General features: G+C 22.5%; 4 protein-coding genes across 4 annotated transcripts; all 4 read left to right on the forward strand.

Annotated features, from left to right (window-relative positions):
• Positions 1–257: 257 nt before the first annotated feature.
• Bma-glb-25 (Uncharacterized protein) lies at positions 258–3,610 on the forward strand (the record flags this gene model as incomplete). Its single annotated transcript, XM_043081259.1, has 4 exons — positions 258–478; positions 2,498–2,621; positions 2,723–2,821; positions 3,449–3,610. The coding sequence occupies 4 exons, from the start codon at positions 258–260 to the stop codon at positions 3,608–3,610; spliced, it is 606 nt and encodes a 201-aa protein (XP_042937193.1).
• A 3,661-nt stretch (positions 3,611–7,271) lies between these two features.
• On the forward strand, positions 7,272–14,334 carry Bma-acs-3 (Uncharacterized protein; the record flags this gene model as incomplete). The annotated part of the gene is made up of 13 exons (XM_043081260.1): positions 7,272–7,383; positions 8,659–8,798; positions 9,391–9,575; positions 10,425–10,599; positions 10,765–10,873; positions 11,209–11,369; positions 11,634–11,831; positions 12,246–12,430; positions 12,682–12,775; positions 12,916–13,050; positions 13,263–13,418; positions 13,728–13,826; positions 14,047–14,334. 13 exons carry the CDS (start codon positions 7,272–7,274, stop codon positions 14,332–14,334), a joined length of 2,037 nt encoding a protein of 678 aa, XP_042937194.1.
• A 2,893-nt stretch (positions 14,335–17,227) lies between these two features.
• On the forward strand, positions 17,228–18,007 carry Bm8875 (Uncharacterized protein; the record flags this gene model as incomplete). Its single annotated transcript, XM_043081261.1, has 2 exons — positions 17,228–17,246; positions 17,733–18,007. The coding sequence occupies 2 exons, from the start codon at positions 17,228–17,230 to the stop codon at positions 18,005–18,007; spliced, it is 294 nt and encodes a 97-aa protein (XP_042937195.1).
• Positions 18,008–18,926: 919 nt separating this feature from the next.
• Positions 18,927–20,162, forward strand: Bma-dnj-3 (DnaJ domain containing protein; the record flags this gene model as incomplete). Its single annotated transcript, XM_001891945.2, has 3 exons — positions 18,927–19,016; positions 19,545–19,724; positions 19,938–20,162. The coding sequence occupies 3 exons, from the start codon at positions 18,927–18,929 to the stop codon at positions 20,160–20,162; spliced, it is 495 nt and encodes a 164-aa protein (XP_001891980.2).
• Positions 20,163–20,594: the final 432 nt, after the last annotated feature.

Consider the following 20,594-nt stretch of genomic DNA (forward strand, 5'->3'; position numbering starts at 1 on the left):
TTTTTTTTTTTAAAAAGAAAAAATATTATTTCAATTTTAAACGCTTACAATACGACGACAATATATATTTGAAGCATTAAAAATTAATAATTATTTTATTTGCTGTATTCCTAACATAAACGAAATAATATTGCGAATTCTTTACTGATGAAGAAAAAAAACAAAAAATTTTGAAATGAATGGAAAAATTTTTTAAAGTCAAAAATTTGACTGATGCTTAAAACTATCGGTTACATAAACAAAACATCTCAACAATTATGGGTTCGGGAAGTAGTGTACCGGCTCAATCACGTAATATAGCCGGTGGCGGTAATGGCGGTGGCGGTGGCGGTAATGAAGCAGGAGTTGAAAATGGTGAACAGCAAAAAGTTGATCCACGATTACCATATCCAAATTTTCGGGAATTATTCACATTGAAGAATTATTGGAAAACTGTAAGGCGAAATGATCGTGATTGCGCCAAAATGATAATTGCTAAGTTTGTTGCTAAAATTTTATGAAATAATAAATTATTAAAATATTTTAACAAATTTATTTTATTTTAATTTTTTCAATTAATTATATTAAATTACCGATAATTGTTTACAAATTTTTGAAAAAAATAAATGTTATGATAAATGATAGAATATATAATAATAATAATAATAATAATAATAATAATAATAATAATAATAATAATAATAATAATAATATTATTATTATTATTATTATTATAATATATATATATATATCTTAAATTTTTTTTTTTTACAAAGACTTAAAAAACTTGCTGTATTAGATTTAAATTCAAATTTATTTGAATAGATTTACTCATGCAATCACTTTTAATTAGAACCTATATTTTTTAGTACAAAATGTTTTTTATAAAATATTTGCTGAGCAAAATTTGTAAACATTTAAAAATTATTTAAATGGTATTAAATAAGCATTTTAAATTTAATTTATATCAAACAATAAATCGTTATGAAAGCAAAATATTATTAATTTGAAAAAATAATTTTAAACTTTTTTATTTTTGATAAAAATGATAATTAATCATTTATAAATTTTTCAAAAGTATTATCATTATTCATTAGAATATTATCGTTATCATCATAAAATATTATCATTTTTAAATTATTATCAAATTATCATTTTTTTTTCAACAAACATTATTAGTATGTAAAGTATTAAAATATTATCATTGATAACTTTTGCTACTATATTTTACCTAATTTTTTTTTTTTTTTTTAAAATTAGTTGTATTACTTTTATAATAACAAAAAAGTATCATAATGTTTTTTTATAAATATCCTTATTTTTTACTTGTCTTTTTTATAAATTATAAGTTTTCTTAGTAATTAAAACCACATAGATATTATTTTCAATTTAAATTAAATAAATAATTCGCTTATTTATTTATTCATTTTTTGAGTTCCTTTAGTAAAACATTACTTTCTGAGCATTTTTTTCGGAACAATTTGAGAAAATTAATTACCAAAACTAATTCTTTTTTTCTATTTTGGGATACTTTTTCATATCATCAAATTTAATTTTCTTTAGTAAATTAATAATTTATCTCTTTTCCTGGACTCCAAATAAAATTGTGTAAAATAATTAAAAAGCTGTATTTCAGTATTTCAATTCAAATAGAGCTATTATTATTATTATTTAATATTTGCTCACTTGCAAGTAATAATTTACATCCTTTTTATCCTAAACTCTAAATGAAATAGTGCAAAATAATTAAAAAGCTCTATTTCAGTATTTCAATTTGAGTAAAGGTATTATTATTTACCCTCTTTGAAGTACTGTAAAGTATATTATAACACTTCAAAATATATTACCAATGATTTAGAACTAATTAAAATAATTTTAAAACAAAAATGCAATGATATTTACTTGCAAATCTGTTAAAGTGAAAGTTTTCACTTTTTTATTTCTGATTGAAAACGATTTTTTTTTAAAAAAAAAGAGAAAGTTTACGCATAAAAAGTGAAATATGCCATTTAATTTCAGAGAAAAATTTTTCCTTTCCTCAATAATATTTCCTCAAATATCTTTCAAAAGAAAATTAATCAAAGAATTTATTGAATAATTAAAACATGCATAATTCTGAGGGTATATTAGTATAAAAAAAAAATCTAAATTTTGCTATTATATTATTAATATTATTAGTAATATGAATGTCCATCAAATTATGCAAATCTTGATAGTAACAAGTAAGAGAGAGGAATGATAATCGTAATAATAGTGATAATAATAGTAATATGAATATACTAATAATAATAATAAATATTTTAGTTCATAGTAATAAGTAATAAAAGGAATAGTAATAGTAATAATAACAGTGATAATAATATTAATAAAAATAATAATAATATTGATAAATAATAATGAATAAATATTTTACTTCATAATAATGAGTAATAAAAGGAATAATAATATTACTAATAATAGTAATAATAATAATAATAATAATAATAATAATAATAATAAATAAATATTTTACTTACAGATACTTACAGCAAAATCCCGATAATAAGGAAAAATATCCGAAACTAAAAAACATTGACGTAAATACGGTGAGTGCTGCAACGGCGGATTCTGGTTTTGAAACAGTCGCAGCTAATTATTTAAAGGTTAAAATTTGCTAATATAATTTTAGCATTTGAAAATTTTCTTTATAAAAAAGTTAAAATAAAAAGTTTAAGAAAAGTAAATTTAATTTTCCTTCTTAAAGGTATTTGATGATGTAATAACAACCGTTGAAGAAAAACCAGCGGACGTCTCGGATGCTTGTTCACGGCTTACAGCTGTCGGTAAAATGCATAGGACAAAGGTAAATTTATTTTTTTAAATTTTACAAATTAATGATTTCACAGATGCACTGAAAATGAAATTAAAATGAGAGAAAATAAGGCTGAATATGACAAAATTTAAATATAATTTAAAATTTGAATATTTTTAATTATTATTGTGATCTTATCATTAATAACAAAAATATTTTCTCAATAATTATAATCAAAACAGTACCATTATTAAATATGTATGATAATAATTGAGAAAAATATTTTTACTTTAGAATAACTTTTTATCTTTTATTAATTTTTAATTTAAAATATTATTGTAAATTTAATAAATTGCTACATATTTAAATATGTATTAAAATAATCTTACAATTTTCTAGCAATTGATAAATTACGATTTATTTTTAGAAGAGAATTTCTTTAACTATTTTTTTTTTTAAATATTTCAATTTTATATAACAAAAAAAATATATGCATATTTTGCTATTTTTTAATACTTTCCTTAAAATGATTTCTTTTTTTGCATACTAAATAAAAAAATTAAATATGCAAAATGAAAAAAAAAAAAAAAATTCTTTGGTGTAATTAATTTTATTAAACTTTTTTTTTTTTTTTTTTGAATTATGAATTTTTTTACTTATACCTGTGATTTATTACAGGTAAATGGAATGGATGGTAGTGAATTTCAATTACTTGAAGAACCATTTTTATCTATGATCAGTGAAATATTGCAAGATCGTTACAATGATAAAGCGGAAAATTTATTTAGGAAATTTTTTCAGTTTTGCCTCAAATATATTCTTGAAGGCTTCAATTCATAGCATTGATATTGATATGATAATATTTATATCAGTAAATATTATACATTAAAATTTTTATTTATGTATATTAATTAATTAATTAATGCTTTAGACAGAAGTTAATTTAGTAATACTTTTGATTAATAATCATTTGATCAGCATTTTATGAATGATTGATTCATTTTGCATTTTGCTGCTAATAATTAATTAATCAAACAACGTTCAAACAATATTGTTATGAATAAATAAATTAATTAATAAATGGTTATATTTTAAATAAATAAATTAATCTATAAATTTTATTTTCAACCTAATTTTTTTGTAAATTATAAAATAATTAGAATTTTTGCTTTTTGAAATTAGTATTAATTTTTATGATAATTAACAAAATTTCATGGTAACGAGTTAATCAAATGATCACTTAAAACTTTAAAACTTTTTTTTTTTTTTTTTTAAATCAATTTTCGTCAAAAAAAGCTTCAAAGTTATGCATTTTTTTTTTCTTTTTTTGGGTTGTTTTTGAAAAAGTAAATTATACTTCTAAAATTTCAGCATAAAAAAAAATTTTTTTTCCCATCATATTAATATTTTGCCAAATAATATGATAAAATGATAAATTAAAAATGATAATTAAAAAATAAATTAAATAAATCACGATATTCGGTAAAAGAAAAAAACGAACAAATAAACAAATAAACAAAAAATCAATAAAACAATTATTCGCTTTTTTTTTTTCTCTAGTCATTTTGAATTGTTCTTTAATTATTTTTAAATGTCTTTGCTTTTACTGATAATGTCAAATTAGCATCCTGTGAGACCATTCATTTAGCATATTTTAGTTAAAATTTCCATTTTAAATTTGATAATTTCATTTATTACAAATGAAATTTCAATTTTTTTTTTTGCTTTCTTTGTTACATATTTAATTGTTTGATTTAAAATTATTTATTTATTGAATCAATTATTTTGTTTGTGATTTAATCTTTAAATATTTCGTAAATTTATCAAACTATCCATTAAACTATCTATTCATGTCATTTCATTTCATTTTCAAACTTTATTTATTGTCATTTTAAATTCATAATGTCTTTTCTTTCTGTTTTTTTTTTTTTTATTTTCGTTTGAAAAAAAAAATTTAATTAAATTAGAATTCATTTAAATTTTTTTTTTTTTTTTTTGAAAAGTTCTATGTAGTAAGCATAATGTATAGCTAAAAAGCAACACAAAGTACGGGTAAAAAGTTATATTTTTGCTAATAAATGGCAATATTTTTTTTTAGCAAAATAATTTTGAAACGAAATTTATAAAAATTTATAGTATAATGCAAGTTTTTATTAAACAATAATTTCATTTATTGATCGCTAATTTAATTAGTAAAATTCTGATATTTGAAAAAAAAAAAAAAAAAAAAAAAAACGATAGAAAGAGAAATAGTTATAAATTATTGATCAAATATATAATGAAATAATAAAAGTTACCTATCTCTCATGCATATCATATTATCAATAACAATTTTTAATTAGTTAAAATTAGATGCAAAGTGATATTTTAGCATTTTAATTATCAAATAATTTTATAATAAAATAATAACTTTAATAATTTTATAACCAAGTAACGATGATATTATCATTAGTTAAGAATTGAAAATGATCAAAATTAAAATGATAAGCTAATTAATCTCTTTTTTCCTATATTTTTTTGTGTAAAATAATAGAATAAATGTTTGTTTTTTAATTGTTTTCCAATTAAACACAATAATTTCATGTGGTTTTGCTTTCTTTTTAAATTTTTATTTTGATATGTTGCGTTGTGTATAATGTATGCATAAATATTATTTCAATTATCACAGTAATATTCAAATTATTATATAGTTTAATTTTATATTTTAAAATATTTTGAATTTTTTAACAGGAATTTTTCTTTTCTTCACTACAATATGTAAGCATAAAATTTATTTGAAAAAAAGAAGGTTTTTTAATTCATTTAGTAAATGTTATATTATTATTAAATCAACAATTGCTAGAAATGTCATATCATTATATAACAAAAAATATCATATCACTATATCAAAGATATTATATCCTATATCATAAATACCATATCACTATATCAAAAATATCATGTCACCATATCAAAATATCATATCACTATATTAGAAATATCATATCACTATATCAAAATATTATATCACTATATCAAAATATTATATCACTATATTAAAAATATCATATCACTATATCAAAGATATCATATCCCATACCAAAAATATCATATCACTATATCAAAAATATCATATCACTGTATCAAAAATATTATATCACTATATCAAAATATCATATCACTATATCAAAAAATATCACTATGTAACAAAAAATATCATATCACTATATCAAAAATATCACTGTATTAAGATATTATATCACTATATCAGTAGTTATCATATCATTATATCAATGATTGATAAAAATTTCCTGCTATGATGAATTATTGAAGTAATACATAACAATCATTAAGCATTATCAATTCAAATGTTTTATTCAAATGATAAATGAAATGATTTAACAATCAAAAAGGACAAAAATAATGCATATATTAGTTGAAATTTGTTCACTGCGCTGTACTTAGCAGTTTAGTTTATATTATTTGTGATATGAAATTGTAGGATTTTTAACAAAATACTATTTACAATCTGTAATGATAACATTGATAATATTCAGAAATAGAAATATTATTGTATTCAAATTCTTTGATTCAAAAAATCATTCAAAAAGTTAGCAAATTAATAATTTATTATTGAATAATCGATTAATGGTTAATAATGGCAACGAAAATAATAATATTAATATAATAATGACAATAATGGCAACAGCAATAATAAAAGCAACAATAATAATGATAATAACAATAGTATTAATAATAATGGTAATAACAATAGTGAGAATAATAATGATAACATAATGATAATGATAATAGTAGTAATAATGGTGATAATGACAATAATAATAGTAATAATAATAATTATAATGATAATAATGATGGTTTAATTACAACCATCAATATTATTTATTACCGCTATCATTATGTTATAACTGGTATAATAATAGTAGTGTTAATTACTATATAAATAATAATGACATCTATGATAACAGTAGTAATAGTGATATCCTATGAAGAATAATTATACAAACTATAAATCAAAATTTTAAATCCTAAAAAAAAATTAAAATACTAAAGATTAACATTTATTCTTGCATTTAATAAAAATTCAATTCATTAGTAAAAATTTAAATAAAAATATTGGATTACCAATTAAAATTATTCCATTAGTGAAACTTTTCATCAATTTGATAATTTATAGGACAAACAAAAATTTTTCATTCAATTATAGCAGGAAAGATGAAAAGGATGCAATAATTGATAAATGATATCAAAGGATAGAAATAATCACTCTGAGAGAGAAAGAGAGAAAGAGAGAGTAGTGATAAAATGAAGATTATGTGATAATGGAATGAGAGGGAGAGAGAGAGACAGAGAGTGATAGTAACGGAAGTGGGTTGAGAATGATATGTGACATTTAGTTTCGGAAACAAAACAGAAATTTCAATACTTCCGTTAATTGCGACAAATTTAAACTGTGTGTGACATTTCTCTCCGCTACTACAGATCTTCTGCATCGAATTAAATGCCTACTAATTATCGCAAAATATCAGCAAAATTTCCGCACTTTTCTGCATATTCACGAATAATTACCGGTCCGGAACAAATTCATGAATCGATTTTAATTCCTGAAAATGGTAATTCTTTTTTTTGTAATTGATCCTTTTCTCTCTTTTCGTTTCATTTTGTATTTCTTTTTGTTCTCAATTTTTTGAATAAATTATGATAGAAATATTGTTATAATGAAAAAATGAATATAACTTCTGATTGTATTTATATTCAATTAACAAATCAATTGGTAAAGTTTAATTTTAAATAACGAAAGTATCAGTTATAAATATTAGAAATTTTTTTAATGCAACATTGAATATATAATTTATTTTACAAATAACAATTCTGTGATAAATATGATCCATCGGAATATAAATTGTAAGTTCGAATAATTTAGAAATGATATTTACAAAATAAAAAAAAATTAAGCAATTTTAAAATAACGATTCATTAAAACAGCAAATGAAGCGAAAATTAATGGTTTTAAATGAAAGAATAGTTTAATTTTTTATTTCATTTCAACATGTGAAGTAAATTACTAGAAATTGTTTAATTTGGCACAAATAACTTCGTTGATATTGAACGCGGGTAATTGTTATAAAAATAATGATAATGATAATGATGATATAATAATAATAATAATAATAATAATAATAATAATAATGTGATAATAGCAATAATGACTATAGTAATAATAATAAAAATTAATAAAGGAATGACTTAATTTATTATTTCATTTCAACATGCGTTTTTTCGTTTCATTTGCTCTTTTAATCAATTGTTATTTTAAAATTGCCCATTTTTTTTTTTTTTTTTTTGCATTTTGTAAATATCACTTCCAAATTATTCAAAAATATTTAAAATTGCTTAATTTTTCATTTCGTAAAAAAAAAATCACTTTTAAATTATTCAAATAACATACACATTCTGATGGATTTTTATCACAGAACTGTTATTTTTAAAATAAATTATATATTCAGTGTTGCATTATAAAATTTTCCAATATTTATAACTGATACTTTCGTTATTTAAAATTAAATTTTACCAATTGATTTGTTAATTGAATATAAATATAATCAGAAGTTACATTCATTTTTTTTTCTTTTTTTTTTAATTTGTATGATCAAATGATCGTTTTATTTCATTATAGCTATATTTCTATCATATTTTATTCAAAAAAATGAGAACAAAAAGAACTACAAAGTGAAATGAGAAAAAGAGTAATAATAATAACAATAATAATAATAGTAAGTAATTAATAATATTTATAACAATATAACAATAACAATATCAATAATAATAAATAGCAACAACAATAATAATAAATAATAATGATAATAACTATCATTTATCAAACATAGCATTATTGCAATATCCACCGGATGGTGGTGCAACAACAATGTTTGAATTATTACAACGAGCTATTTGGTTAACAAATAACGGTGATTTTATTGGTGAACAAACAAGAAATGGTACATATAAATGGATGACATATAAAGAGGTTTTCATTTTTTCTTATTTTTCAAACTTTTATCTTTCTTTTTTATCACTTAATAAAATTTATTTTAATTGTTTAACTAATTTAACAATAAAGAATTTTGGCAGTGATAGTTAATAGAACAAATAATTTACATTTCTTCATTATCACAAACGATGAACTTCAAAAATATTTTACAGAAACTATTAAAATGATTTAAATTATCAGATAAATTAGTTAATAGTTATTTAATTCGAGAATAAAAGAAAACAATCGTTCAGTTCTTTCTTCTTTGTAATCCTTTCCTTTTTTTTTTATTCTAAAATAAGATTTTTAATGGTAAAATTGTTTTTTTTTTTTTGATTGACAATGCTTATTTAATCAAAAATTTATAAAAAATAACAAATCATACAAAAGAATTCGTTTTCTGTTATTCTGAAATAAAATTTTTAATGCTAATTTGTTTTATTTAAAATTAATAATGTTTATTTAATTTATTGATTTTTTTTTTTTTTTTTTTAAAAAATTAGTAGTCTATAAATAATGAATAAATATAAATGAATAAAAAACCAATTATATTAATTTGATTTTTTTTTGTATGATAGGTATTTTCCAGGTATATAATGCATCACATATGATTGGCTCTGCCTTACTAGAACTTGGCATAAATGCAGGTGAGGCCAGCCGAGTTGGTATTGCTGGCCTTAACTCGGCTCGTTATATCATTGCTCAAAATGCTCTAATCAATTATTCTATTGTTTTCGTACCATTATATTATAATTATAATATGGAAATTTTATGGTTAGTATAGTTGTAAAAACAAATTTTAGTATTTCTTTTTTACTGCCCTGTTTCCTTGCGAAATAAAGTAATTTTCCTTTCTTGATAGTTCAGATTGTTGACTTCTTTGTCCTCAGTACTGGTAGAATCTCAAATCTGTACTGGTTTCGTTCTGTGTACGTGTACTGTGGGAGTCTTCGTGAAATACTTTATTATTCAAATCTCAAATTTGGGTAATTAACCCACAGATTAACATTAAGAATTATACGACATTACAATAATGAATTAATGCATTACATATAAACGTAAATTATAAAACATTTAAAGATATAAGCAAGCTAGACACCTCGCAACCGAGCCATACCAAACAAAGAACTATAATGAATGGCTTTGTAAGGAAGAAAATTGGGAGGGATTTTATGGGTGTTAAGAGGTGTTAAGGTTACAAAGTGGATTAAGATCACTTAAAAACAATAATAGTCTTTGTTTACTACGTTATAGCTTTGCCGTTGTTGCTTATAAATGTAATTTTAATTTATTTTTTTTAAAAAATAAAATTCAAAATTAACAAAATATGATTTTTAGGCCCTAAAATTGTTACAAATATTATAATATGGCTTAAGTAACTTGTTTTTTTTTTTTTTTCTAACTCTTCTAATTAATTTTCTTCTAGTTAATTTAACTCAATTTATAGCTAATAATAGGACTAATTTCATTGCTTTTAATGTAACATTTCATTTAAGTAATAAGAAATTTTACCTCAAAAATATTTGACATTTTTTTATGTCATATTGAAACATTTTAAAAATTTTTGTGCTAATTTTCCTTTCTTGTTTTTCGCCACCAAAACTAACATTAAAAAAATTTCAGTACAATTATTGATCGTTGCAAATTGGAACTAATTTTTTGTGATACAATTGAACGAGCGAATAAATTTGTCGCTGAAATACGACAAAAAAAGCTTAAAATGCTTAAAAAAATTATTATTTTGAATGATGAAAAAGAGAAAATTGATCGAGAATTTTGTAAACATTCAGAAATTGAGGTATATTCACCTTTAATAAATTAATTTTAATGTAAATTAAACATTTTTTGGAACAAAAATAAAAAAATAAAATAAAATTTTTGTTTTGAGTAAGTTACTTTATAAAAACTTAAACATTTAGCATATAATTTAAGAAAACACTTATATGCATTTTGTTAATTTTAGATTTATGATTGGAATTATCTATTAGAACTTGGTAATTCAAATTTAAAACCTGTAACACCACCATCACCATCAAATATTTATATCATTTGTCATACTAGTGGTACTACAGGTTACAAAAAATTTCTTTTTTTATTACTATTTTAATATAATTATTTGAATATAATTTAAGAACAAAACTTAAGTTAATTACTATTTTACTATATTTATTTATTATAATTAAGTACCACACAGTAAATAAATACCAGGAATACATATTAAGAAAAAGTTAAGTTAATTTTTCACTTATACTTTATAAAATAATAAGTAGTATTATTATAATTAATTTCAACACAGTAAACAAATACCAGGAATAGATATAATATCTCAAAATATTATTACTCAGATAAATTAAATAGTACTCAGGTAACGATAATATTATCAAATCAAATATTGCTTAATCTTTAGATACTCCAAAAGGTGTTCAATTGTCACATCGAGCAATATTAGTATCAATGAGCGGATTATATGTTCAATTATGTTTACCGCCTCATGATATCATTTTTGATCATAATGATGTTTACTTATCATTTTTATCACTTGCACATGTTTATGAGCAGTTACTTCAAGTCAACAAATTTCTTTATTTTATTTTATTTTTCTTCTTTCAATCTTAGTTTTAATTTTTTTGCTGCTAATAAAACTTTTAAACTTTTGAAATAGTATTAAAATTTTTGAAAAAAAAGTATAATTTATTAACAAATTTTAAAGTTATGATTGAAGTGTGATTTATTAATAAAATTTAAAGTTATGAATGAAATTTTTGAAATATATCATTGATAAATGAAATTTATTAATAAGGTTAATAAAAAGTAATTAATTAATTAATTTAGGCATTTATTATTTATATTGGTGGTCGAATTGGTATATTTGGTGGTGATCCAAAGCGATTAATTCATGATATGAAATTATTACAACCAACAATTGCAGCATTCGTACCACGATTATTGAATCGTTATCATGATATGGTGATAGAGAATATAAGAAAGCAGAATATTATAAAACGATTTATCTTTTACATAGCATTAAAAGTATATGCTTCATTAACTAATTATTTTGAGTGAATTAAAAAGTTAAAAAAAAATTTTTGAATGATAAACATTGAAAATTTAATAAATACTCAAAAAGTTACCATTTAGAACTTGAAAAAATTTTTTTTTCAAATATTATTTAAAATCAAACAAAGAACAAAGAGTGAAAAAGGTAAGCAAATCATTTAAAAAATTTTTTTTAAAAGAAATATTAGCAAAAAGTTAATAAATATTCTTCCGAAACTTTTTTAATTTGATTATTTCAGAATATTTAATAACTATAACAGATATCACCTTTGTTCAAATAATGGATCAATTTGAAATTTATTTAATGAATTATTTACGAATTTAAGCTACTTAATGAATTATCTAAGGGATTTAAATTAAACAAGTTTGTTAAATAGAAATATTTAGTGGAAATTACGACAATTAGCCAAAGGACGACTTCATTTCAACACATTCTGGGATAAAACAGTTTTCAAAAAAACTCGAGCTCTATTTGGCGGTCAATTGCGCTTAATTACATCTGGTGGTGCGCCAATTTCCACCGATGTGATGAATTTTTCACGGGTTGTTTACGGTTGTTTATTAATTGAAGGGTAAGTGAGGAATTTATCTTTCAATTTAAGTAAAAATTTAATCAAAATTTGTTAGGAATTTAATGCATACCAAAAAATTACTCATTCATATTCAAAAATGTTTTAAATACATTAAAAATTTGATGGACAATTTCAAATTAACTAAATGAGAAAAGAAAAAAAGGTCAAATTAAAAATTTACTTTTTATTTTTTTTAATCAAAACGATTTAAAATTATAATTCTTTCAAAATATGCAAATTTTTTTTCCTAGTTATGGCCAAACAGAATGTTCAGCAGCTGGTACTATATCATTACCATTTGATACAATTAGTGGACATGTTGGTGGACCAGCAGTTTGGGCCCAGGTCAATTTCTTAATTTCATATAAAATATTCTCATTTGTTTTTTTTTTTTAAATGCAAATAACCATTTCAAATATGAAATGATAATTTAAATTTATAATATTTCTCAATGAAAATATAAAAGTTGTTATCATCAATATTAGGTGAAATTAGTGGACGTAAAAGAAATGGGATATAGTGCAGAACAAAATACCGGCGAAGTATGTTTTCGTGGTGCCGGTATTATGGATGGTTATTTTAACGATCCGGAACTTACATCACAAACAGTAGATGAAGAGGTTAAACGGAAAACTTAAAATTCTCGGAAAATTTAAGTAAAAAAAAAAAAAATTATCATATTTCGCAATTAATAAAATTTGAAGTATTTCATCAATAGTAAGAAATAAAGTTTTACTTTTTTTATAAACACATAATTGATTTCATCAAAAAAAAAAAATGTGTCGAATTTATTTTTTCTTTCTTTTTTTTTAAAATAATTTTTTCAATTTAGGGTTGGTTACATACCGGTGATATTGGAATGTGGTTACCTAATGGTTCATTGCGTATTATTGATCGAAAAAATAATTTATTCAAATTAGCACAAGCTGATTTTGTATCACCTGAACAAATTGAAAATGTTTACTTGCAACATCCTTTGGTGAAACAGGTAAATCTGAAAAAGATGAGAAAAAAAGAAAACAATTTAATAGAATTTTTGGAAAAAAAATTTTTTTTTTTTATAAAATTTCTATAAGTTTTTTTTTTTCTTTGTTTCTGTTTCTTATAAATGATTTTGTTTAATGTAGCACAATTATTTATAAATTTTAACAATTTTTAAAATGTTTGAAATTTTTTCAGAAAGATTTTTTTATAGTTTAATTGAAAATGCTCAATTGTTAGAGTGAAATTTGCAGCAATAGAATTCAAAAATAATTTAAAAATTTAGTTTAAAGTGATGGAATAATTTTCATTTCAGATTTTCGTTCATGGCTCAACAATTCATGCATATTTAATAGCTATTGCTGTTGTTGATGTTGACAAACTTCGCGCTGATATTGACAAATCAAACAAGAAGGTAAATTTTTGAAAATTTTTTGAATTTTTTTTCGAAAAAATTTCTGAAATTTTTTCTTTTTTTTTGCATACCTCTATAGATTATTTATTAACCACATGCGCCAATTAAATAAAATTTCTCTATTCTATTAAATAAATAATTTGAATAGAAAATGAAAATCAATCTTTCCACATAAATTTTAAATTTGAATTTCAAAAAATTCTACTTTTCATAGTTTAAGTTTGGAAATTTCACAAAAATATCGAAATTATCAGTGATGGAATATCTTTGTGATCAAAATGTACGACGATACTTTCTCATTAAGCTACGAGAATTTGGTAGCAGTAAAGGTTTGAGTGGTATTGAACAAATTAGAAATATACATTTGTTGGAGGATGAATTCACAATTGAAGCTGGATTACTAACACCAACCTTAAAGATTATTCGAGTAAAATTGAAAGATAAATTTAAGGATATTTTAGATGAAATGTATCGTGAAGAATTGAATTTAAATTCAACGTTCAATTAAAATTTTAGTATTTGATCTGAGAGAGAGAAAGAGGAAAAAAAAAAGGAGTTATTTAAAATTCAACAATTTTTAAATTTGAAATCGAATATGTGCAGAATTTTTGGCTGAAAATATCTTGTTAAATTTAACTTAGTGATACATTCATATGTATTCGCATGATAATTATCATAAAATAATGCAAATTATGAATTTTATCAACACTATAAAATATTTAGCAAATTGCAATTTGTAAGATAACCAAATTAAGATAATTTTTTAAAGTGATAATTTTAAAGCGAGAGATGAAACATCAAGAAATAAAGCTTGCCATTGATAAGTTGATAGTTAAACGCAATAAATATTATATCATTTTCTTTTTTTTTTTTTTTTTTTTTTCATCTCAACAAATTGAAGTGAGTGGTTCAATCAGTTTTTTGAACAAACATCAAAATAATAAATAATTTTTTTTTTTTTATCAAAACAATTTCAATAAACATTATGCATCAATTTGAATAACTGTTAATAAAATTAGCAACAATTATTGCATAAGAGTGGATAAGGACAATTAAGTTGGAGAAATTAAATAAGTGCTTATCAATTAACACCGATTAACAATGATAACCGCTACTGATTATCAGCGATAATTATTTGGGCGAATCAAATTATTACCTAATGGATAAATAGCAGTGACTAATTTGAGTGATATTTCGGAAAAGTCTTATAAAACAGTAAAAATACATTAATATGCCATTTGACATATGTAAAGAGTAACGTAAGTATTAAACTTTATTGAAGTCAACGTATTAACGTAGATTTTGACGTATATTGACGTAGTATTACGCAAGTATTAACGATTATTGGCGTTCACACTCCTTATTAAACTATCAGTGTAAATGATTTATTCAGAAAAAAATGCACCATTTTGCACAATATAAACATTAAGCTTATTATGAAAATATTTAAAAAATCAAGTAAAGAGAAGAAAAAAAATTGAGCAATATGTTATACAATAACAGTGATAATTAAAAATATTACGATATAAAGATTTTTTAAAAAAAAAGTACTACGATATTACAAGAATTTAAAAATATCAAAAAAAAAAGATATGACAGTTGACAATGATAAGACTCGATGCACCTTATCATAAAGTTCAAAGAATTGAAAAAATAATGATTGCTTAACTTAACAAACGAATCTACCAGCGCTTGCTGCAAACCTATGGCTAGAAAAGGTTAACATAAATTTTATTACAAAAGAGGACAGAACAGGAAGTCATCTTGGATGCAAGGTAGTAGTATATAATTCTTAAATACATTTTTTTTCTCCTCGAAATAGCTTTCAGCTTTTTACATACATTCTAGGATAATAACTAAATTTTATCTTATAATACCTAACAAAATTTCGAGAAAAAAAAAGGATTATACTTTTCACTGGTAAATTCTAAATTTATCACATCTATTACACTTATACTAAAGAAATAATATATACTTATTATATTAAAAATAAAACTAAATAATTTAATATTTAACGAAAAAAAAAAAGAAAAAAGACGAAACCATTTGCGTGTATCCCAAACTGAAATATTGTTTCAACGAATTTTGTCGTTATTGGTCTTCTTTGAAGTATTTCTATTGCAACAGATGGTGACAGATTCAGTCTTAGGAGAACGATGAACTTTTATCCTGAAAAGTATAAAATAGCATTGATCATTTAGAAAGCGATGCGGAAGCATTCCGGAAATTGAAGATTAGTGGCAAAGATAAACTATAATTTAGATTCGTATAAAATAGCGGATAGTATAAAGGTTTTTATAAATACTAATCTGTTCCATATTTTTTAAAATGAAATTTGCTGATTTTAACATCAGATGAAATGATGTTTCTTAGTTTAAAAAACTATTATTAAATGACATAAGCTTGGATGTGTTAAAACATTGTTTTCAAAATTTTGTCAAATTCTCTGCGATCATCAAAATTTGAATCTTTTATGCTAAATTGATCCATCACTACTACCTGTCCTTAATTTTCATAGTTTTTGTTAAATTTTAAACTGCATGCAAGATAAAAAATTATTTTTCTTACAAGAATAAGATAGCTGAGTGAATGAATAGTTTCTTTCTTTGGTAACAATAACAGTTCCTAAATCTTTAGATAGTTTTTTTTTTTTTTTTTTTGAACTTTACAACTGAAATTCATCTATCAGAATGAGTAAGTGATAAATATGACAGCAGCAAAAATTTCAAGTTATAAGTTTATTTGACATATTCTTCTATAAGGCAGACGATTTTACAATGTTAATAAAAATTTACAAAGTTAATTTTTGAATTTGAAATCAGAATTGTCCTTTTGCTAGAATAAACAATCAAAAGCTAATGGATTCATCCTAACATAGATGCATTTTCAATTTAATTCAAATCCGTCTAACATTGGAAACTCTCAAAACATACATACAACCACCGCCAACAGTAGCAATTGAAGATTAAACTGTAGCAAATGCTTTAAGAAGACAAAATTGCTCGGTGGGTTTAGTTGCGAGTTGCGGTAGATATTAAAAATGAAAATATATTTAATAGAAATGAAGTAATGTGAGCCTTTACGTATATTTAAATTATTTATGTGTTAGCATAGCGTCAAGAAATTATGTATTAAATTACGTTAGCATTAGCTTTTAAGTATATTTAAATTATTTGTGTTAGCATAGATCAAGAAATAAATTATATGTTAAATTAGATTAACATTAACTCACATTATTATTAATAAATTTGGTTGTATTATTGCAAATAGCATATGTGTCAAAGTGTATTCTCAGTAATATCTATATTAGCGATTATGTTTAATAATTTCAAATTATCAAATTTCTTATAATCTTACATATTATTTCTTCCAGGACATTACGATATAGCATTTCATTGAAAATGTGGCAAGTTTTTATCGGTTTGTTTACTCGTTTATATTCTTTACATATTTCTGGAAATTTAGATTCTAACAAGAATTAAACATTATCTTGATAACATATTAAATATTGATAAGTAACGCTTTCATCCAAAGTTTACTTTTACTTTTCAATTTCACTTTACTTCCATAATTTACATTCATTTAACTTTTCCTTTATATAAATAGCTTTGTTTTAGTAAAGAAATTTGATCGTTGTTACGCTGAAATGAAAAGTTGAACTTAACATTCAATATTTCTAAGACGTAATATGATAATTTAGTGGTGAAACGTATATACATCATTTAAAGTTATGTTTTGTGAAGTATAATAGAGATATGATCGAAATTAAGTTTGTGATTGATTACAAAAATTAATAGAAGTGATGCATCATTTATTATCAATACATCTTTATTCTTAATAATGATTAGAACTGTAGGGATGATTCATTGATTCTTTTATTTACTTATTCTAATTGCATTATTTTAGCCAGATATTCAAAAATACTTGTTATGCCATTTGTGGTGGTAATTGGTGCAGTTGGTTATTTTATGGAACAAAAATTTTCCACTCCAAAGAAAATTCCATACTTGGATGCATCAGTAAACGAAGGACGTGAAAAGCGACAAATGGAAATTGAATTAGATTCAGAGTATGGTACTCCAATGGATATTACAAAAATTAAGAGTAAGATAGTTCCCGAATCAAGTTTATTGTTGAATACTGGTCGAAAAGGTTTGATTGACAATGAAAGCCGTTGTTAGGCATTTCACTGTAACAGTAGTAGTATTAGTAGTGACGGGTATTTTAAATTATGTTGCTCATTATTTTTTGTTTTGTTTTCAGTAAAAGTATTTTTGTTTTCGATAAAGGTATTTTTGTGTTCAATAAAGGTATTTCTGTTTTCGATAAAGTGTTTTTATTCTTAAAAGTAGGATCTGTCATTTATTCTTATCCGTCTTTCTAGTTAACTACTCTTTCTAGTTTCTGAATACCAAATAATCATTGGATTGAATTAAGTGTTAAATTTTTGAGACGATTTTTTCTGTTTGTCTCTTTAATTTTCCATTCTAATTTATATGCTTACACATGTTGTATTTGTAGTGTTGCCAAAGAAATTATGTTTTTATTTGAGATACAAAGAGCATTGTCAGTGGCATATGCACTTAGAATTTGATTTAAATTCATTCATTGTTTTTATTTGTTTATTGTGAAATATTTATATTTATTGCATGTTTAAGAAAATAAAAGTTTATTAAACAGTATCATCCATTGTAACCGTTTTTTTTCCGGGGGACAATTTACTGCAATTTTGAGATATTTTTCAGTCAGCTCAATATGAAATCAGAAATGAAAATTATCTAAATAAATAAAGCTTACTTTCAGAAGCTCTTACCAAATTAAGTTGAATTGATTTTCGAAGTAATGGGTTGGAGATTTGTTTATTCCTTAAATTTCACGAAATCTTATTTACATTTGAATGATTTAGCATTCAGTACCGTTATTCAAAAAATAGGATTTGCATCTTATATCCCAAGGTTGGTATATTTTTTTTATTACATAATGATAAATCTTTTAAGAGAGATTTTAAATAGAGGTTTTGTTTAAAATTTCACTAATTATTGTTTTTGTACATTAACTCTAGTGCATCCATTTTTTTCCCTCTCTCTACCTCTGTTTTTCATGAAACGAAATCACTACGACGTGTTGGATATTCCATATGATGCAACAGATGAGGAAATAAAGAATGCTTTTGTTAAAAAATCTCAACAAGTAAGTTTTGTGTTTTCTTTTTCCATTTTGCAAGCAATAACGAAAAATGATTTATAGAAACTCTATAAACATCCATCATTTTTTTTCCTTAATTCTAGAAGAGTTAATTTTATCACAGAGTATTTCTTCTTGTTATATATGATATGAAATTTGTTAGATTAAATCTTAAAATATATGGGAATAGGATATATATGAAAGATATTTTTCAATTTTGCAGTAACATTTCTGTTTTTTTTTTTTCAAATAAACTTTTACGAAAAGAAAAATTTTGCACAAAATTTGTTCAGTTTTTTTCTTATAGCAGTTACTATTGTTCAATTGATTACGTTGTATGCGAGCCATAATATCAACCAAATGATTGATTATTTGATTGTTTCAATTCAATCATTTAATTACTGCTATGTTCTACAAACTATATGTTTAATTAAATAAACAATGTTTGAAAAAATTTGCTCAAAAATTTCGAAGTTTTTTTTAAATAAAAAAATTACCTTATACAGAAAATAAGAATTATTTCATTGTTATTAGCTGCATCCAGATGGCAAAGATTTCAATCCAGAAATGATACGATCAGTAGATAAATATGCGCCAGATGTTACCGAACAGTTCATGCAATTGAAAACTGCTTATGACATTTTGCGACGTTCAGCACGAAGGAAACAATATGATCAAATGATGGGAATTGAACGTTTGAAGCGTTTCAATAAAGTAAAAATCATTTTCATAATACAAATTAACATTTTAGTATTAACAAAAATAACTAAATTTTAATATTAACTAAACTAGCTGACATTATAAGTAAAATAATTAGCTAAAAATTGGGAATGTCAAAGAGAAGAAGTTGGTTTAATTTAAACTATTTTTGTGTAAGTAAGTAATATAGATATAGTTTTTTTTTTCTTTTTTTTTTTTGTTTTTCAGCGGCCGGAAAAATTAAATCTTTATGAAGTTGAGACAAAAAGGAACAATTTCATGACAAATTTTGGTATGTCAGCTCGAGAATTCATCAGCAGTGATTTTTATGTACGATTAGCAAATAATTCGGATAATTCGTTATTATATTTCACTATTGGCGGCGTAATAGTCATTTTGATACTACAAAGATTGTACATCTGGTACTCTTTTCTTGGTTTTAATGTATTTTAATATAAAAGAAAAAGATATTGGAAGAAAAAGTATAAATTTTTGAATAGAATTTATCAATTACATTCGATAATTTTCTTAATATTTATTTATATTAGCTAAAGTTGTTTTTTTTTTTTCTTAGTATTTTGGTTATCATAAGAAACATGTCGATTTCTCGTAGGTTAATTAGAGGTTATTAGTATTTCTAATTAACTATGACTTTTGGACAAAATTATTCTACATTTTCTTTTTATAGGTATCTAGAATCTACCTACAACGAGAAATCTGATACGAATGTGTAATGTGAAAATACAAAAGAAAGCATTCAAGTATTGAATTTCTCAACTTATGGAGATACAAGTGATGATCGGGTAAAATTTTTCAAAATTCATCTCTATTTGTTTAGACTAATGTAATTATTAAAGTGGACTCGAATCTTGAAACAGGGAATTT

The sequence above is a fragment of the Brugia malayi genome (assembly GCF_000002995.4).
Source record: "Brugia malayi strain FR3 genome assembly, contig: Bm_v4_Chr4_scaffold_001, whole genome shotgun sequence".
Taxonomy (NCBI): Eukaryota; Metazoa; Nematoda; class Chromadorea; order Rhabditida; family Onchocercidae; genus Brugia; species Brugia malayi.